General features: G+C 53.0%; 1 protein-coding gene across 1 annotated transcript in view; it reads left to right on the top strand.

The window, feature by feature from the left end:
* PMP22 (peripheral myelin protein 22) overlaps positions 1 to 3,847 on the top strand; it is a 16,006-nt gene extending 12,159 nt beyond the window's left edge. Inside the window, exon 5 of the mRNA XM_015646108.2 lies at positions 2,348 to 3,847. Within this exon, the coding sequence (XP_015501594.1) occupies positions 2,348 to 2,514 (167 nt within the window). The 3' untranslated portion in view covers positions 2,515 to 3,847. The remainder of the gene's footprint in view (positions 1 to 2,347) is intronic.
* The last annotated feature ends 807 nt before the right edge of the window (positions 3,848 to 4,654 follow it).

The raw sequence follows: 4,654 nt of genomic DNA on the forward strand, positions 1-4,654 counted from the left end.
GAAGGGAAGGGAAGGGAAGGGAAGGGAAGGGAAGGGAAGGGAAGGGAAGGGAATAATTCGGGGGTGTTGATGTCTCGCACTCCTGAGATGGATCCAGCTCTTGGGCTGTTTTGCATCCAGGCTCCTCTGCCCTTGCACAGGGAAGGTGCAAGAAGGTTTCTGTCCCAGCCAGGAAGGCTCTGGAGGGACAGGACACCAGAGCAACTGGGGCAAAGCTGAGGGGAGTGGAACAAGAGCTCTGCCTTTTCCCCAGGGCTCAGGCTTGGGTGTCCAGGGTGGCTGTACTGGCTCTGGGACCCTTCACCAGGCTGGGTGAGGCTTCCACAGCTGCTGGTGGGGTGGGGAAAGTTGTGACGATCCTGTTTTGGCAATAGAGGGCTCAGTGATTATTTATAAACTTGCCATGAGGGGACCTGGTGCTTTCCCCATGAGCACAGAGCCCTGGAGCTGCAGGGTGAGCTCTGACTTGGACTGTCAGCTGCCATTTTTAACTCTTTGAGAACTCATTGCTGGAAAGGAGCCACAGCTCACATCCCATGCTGCAGTTCCCCAAGTACTGATGCTGTAAAGCCACTGGCTCTGTTTATGTTTGCATTTATGAAACCAGTGGAGAGGATTTTCAAGAGTTCAGGCTAAGAAATGTAATGGTGCTTCAAGGTCCTGGCTGCATTAGGACAGAGTGTCTGGGAAGGAGACTGATTCTTTCCTAGAGCTTTAGATGTTAAACGAGAAGTCACCCAAGGTCCTGCTATTTTAGCATTCATTTCACTGAGTTTAGACAGTTTCTGGGCATCCTCTAAGCAACTGGCCCTCCCAAACCCTGGAGAAATCCAGAGCTAACCTTTATTGGCATTAAATCCATGAGGAGTGGATCTGCTTGGCCACAGCGCAGGTGGAGTTCAGATCTCTAGAAAGGGATATATGGAAACCCCTTAGAGCCATGGAGCCAAGGAGGGGAAATGGGCATTAATAATGCAATTACCTGCCTGAGAGCTTCTCTGATAGACCTGGGAGAAGAAGGCTTCTCTCTCCTGAGTGACTGCTGGTGAGTCCTCCTTGTCAGAGGAGAAGCAATAGGGATTGCAGCCCTCCTGTCCGTGCTGTGCTGGGTGTCCCAAGGGGATGCAGGGTCAGGCCACTCAGTTTGCCTCTGGCTGGCCAAATCCCTGCTGTGGACAATCGCCGCTGTATGTAGCTGTCTGGAGGTGACTGCGTGGCCACACGCCTGTCCCCTGTCCCCCAGACAATGGCTGTGCTCTCTGTGCATGGGCTGGGCAGTGGGAGTTGGCTCCCATGCTTGGAGAATGGAAACTGCTCCAGCGGCGCCTTAATGAAGTGAATTCCCACTTGTGCACTTTCTCCAAACAAAAGGAGCAGTGTCAAGTGGAATTACAGCTCAAATATCACGGTGCTGAAATGTAGGTGGTCCTGAGGTCCGAGCAGGGGATTTGGAACTCGGCTCCAACAACAGCCCCACGGCTGGATAATAGAACTACTGGGATTGACTCAAAGAGCTTGTTTGGGGCAGGAATAGAGGTGGCTTTGTGTGAACCCTGGGCAGTGCCCACCCCTGATGGGGGGGTTTGCGACAAAACTTAAACGCTGCCCACTGGGGCTAGGCCTGGCCAGACACTGGGCCTGGGACCTGCACAGGCCCTGGCTGCTCAGGGGTGCCAGGGAAGAAGGGGAGCCATGGGCATGGAAAGGTTTGCAGTGAGCTGGGGTTTCAAGGACCAGGGTTTGTGGGGACCAGGGTTTTCAAGGCGCAGGGTTTTCAAGAGTAGGGTTTTTTACAAGGAACAGGGTTTTCAAGGAGCAGGGTTTACTGGGAATGAGGTTTGCAGTTCAGCTTCTGGTGCAGCAGTGAAGGATTGGGGTCACAGCCAGAGCACCCTGAGGTCCAGTTGGGTTTGTGGCTTTTATCACCTAGGGAGAGGATACAGAAACCCTTGCTTTGAAAGCTCAGCTCCGTGCCTGACCTCTCACAGCGCTGCAGGGACCTGGCTCAGGCCAGGATTTCAAGCAGGGCTCCAGGGGAGTGGGGTTGGTCTGGAGCAGCATCTCCGATCTGGGGCTGCCTGAGGGATGGCTTAGCCCAGGTGATGCTCCAGCTTTGTCTGCTCCAGAGCCTCTGGCTTTGCTTGTTGAGCACGGCAGAGACATCCCCGCTCACCTCCAGCCAGGCCAGAGCCCACAGCATCCCCTCCCCAAATCCGGAGATTCTCGGTTTTCGGGGTACAATAACAAAGCAGCTCCCGTGCTGACACTGGTGTTGGCCCGTGTGGCTCAGGGTCCCTGGGGACCTGGCCATGCTGCAGCACTGACGCATCCCCGTGCTCACCCTCAGGGCTGTGCGTGATGAGCGGCGCTGCCATCTTCACAGTGAGGCACACAGACTGGCACCAAGCCTCGGAAAACACCTCCTACGGCTTCGCCTACATCCTGGCGTGGCTGGCCTTCCCCCTGGCCCTGGCCAGCGGCATCATCTACGTCATCCTCCGGAAGCGCGAGTGACGCCGCGGGACGTGGCCTGGCGTGGCCGGGGCATTCACGACGTCCTCACAGGAGACGCAGGCGGGCCGCAATAGACAAGAAAATGGAAAAGAAAATTAACCTAAAAACCCAAAAAAAGGAATAAACCCTCCCATCCAAACCAAACCAAACCGACTCCCAGAGGAAACACTCAAAGGGTTCCTTGGTAATTGAAGATGTATATAGTATCTGTGGTTTAAAAAACCTATTTATAACACTTTTTACATATATGTACATAGTCTTGTTTGCTTCTGTTGACCATGCGCTGTTTTAAAGCCTGAAGCAAGTGCCTAAGAACTCTCACTCCTAACAGTGTAACAAGAGCGCAGTGATTTTTTTCTCATGCAAAATCCTCTTTGAGCTGAACTCTCCTGCCCTGTCCCAGCCCGTGTTGACCCATCAGAATCCCAGCTCTGGTTTTAGGCTGGGTTTCACACCTGGTTCTGCAGCCGAGGGCTGGGCCCTGCTCCTGCCACATGCTGTGATCCAAAGGGCACGTCCAGATCTGACGGGAGATGTTTCCAAAAGGTTTGAAGGATTCCGGAGCAAAGGCTTTGATTGCCCCAAGTGCCTAAATGACTTATGTGCCTAAGTCCCACTGCCTTGCCACCACACCCACTGGAATTTGGGCTTTTAAATCACTTAGGTCAAGCTGCAATCCAGGCTGGGCCATCCTCCCTTGCTCGGCTGCTGGGGTTGGGCTGTGCCAAGCCCTGGGAACTGCTGCTCCCAGCCTGGAACGTGCTCTGTCCTTGCGGTGGCTCTCACTGCCCTGAGACAGCAGCCAGCCCAGCCTGTCCCTGAAATCCAATACCAGATGTATGAAATGGTGCTATCTATTTACCATTCCTTATCCTAAGCCATTTAACCTTAGTCACTGGAAATTCAGTTAATGACCTTGAGGTAAACAACCAAGCTAGAAATAAGAAATAATTCTGTGTAATATAAATAAGCTATAACTGCTTTTGTACTTAGATTTGCTCTTACTATTATTTTTAATAAAGCATTTATAACCAAGATTCCTTTTTCCCCTCCATGGTGCAGAGGAACAGAAGCAGCTCTGGCCTGAGCCCATGGGGCTCTGGCACCAGAGCGAGATGTGAGTCCTCTGTCTGTCAGCAGTGAGTCTGGCCATGAATGGAACAGGCATCAGCACAGGCCCCAGGCTGCCTCTGAGGACTCCAGACACTGTTGCTTTTTTTGGTTCATTTTGGGGTTTTTTGGCATTCTACTTTTTTTTTTTTTTCTTTGCTTTTCTGATTTTATACCGACTGTGTGGACTAAGAAGCAATGAAATAAAAGTCAGAATAACTCAGGTGCTTCTGCTTTTTGGGGTTTTGGGGGCTTAGAGGTGGACTCTGCTCAACCAGCCTGCTTGCACAGCCATCCCATGGAATCATAGAATCCCAGAATGATTTGGTTTGGAGGGACCTCAAAGCCCACCCAGTGCTACCCCTGCCATGGCAGGGACACCTTCCCCTGTCCCAGGCTGCTCCGAGCCCTGTCCAACCTGGTTTTGGGCACTGCCAGGGATCCAGGGGCAGCCAGAGCTGCTCTGGGCACCCTGTGCCAGCCCTCCATGCCCTCACAGTGTATTTATTTTCCTGTGTGCTCATTTTGCTGAGCTAAAAGCCCAGGAGGGGATACTGCTTGCTGGAGTAGCACTGAAGCCCCCGTGAGCTGCAGCCCTGGGACAAGAGGTCACCCTGGGTCCTGCTGGGGTTGGCACCTGGAAGGGGGAAAAATCTTTCCCTTCTGAGGAGCAGGTAGGATCACAATTTCCTGTAGGGATACCAAAGCTATTGAGTGGCATCAATTCAGGACAGCACCTTGGACTTGCAGGGCTGCTTTGTGTCAAGGATGCAGTTTTGGAAGTGTGTGGAGCAAAAGGACTTTTCAAAAAGAAACAAGGTGAAGGGTTGAAAACCTTTTGGAAAGGGTCTGAAGGGAGACATCCACTGAATCACAGCAGAGCTGACATCCTGTCCCCCAACCTGGCATGGAGCTGTGTCAGGGGAGGGTTCGGCTGGGCACCAGGGGAAGGTTCTCCCCCCCGAGGGTGGTGGGGCACTGAACAGTCTCTCCAGGTGTCTGTGCAGGGCCAGGAGCTGCACTGGATGAT

This window comes from Parus major, chromosome 18, assembly GCF_001522545.3.
Source record: "Parus major isolate Abel chromosome 18, Parus_major1.1, whole genome shotgun sequence".
Lineage (NCBI taxonomy): Eukaryota > Metazoa > Chordata > Aves > Passeriformes > Paridae > Parus > Parus major.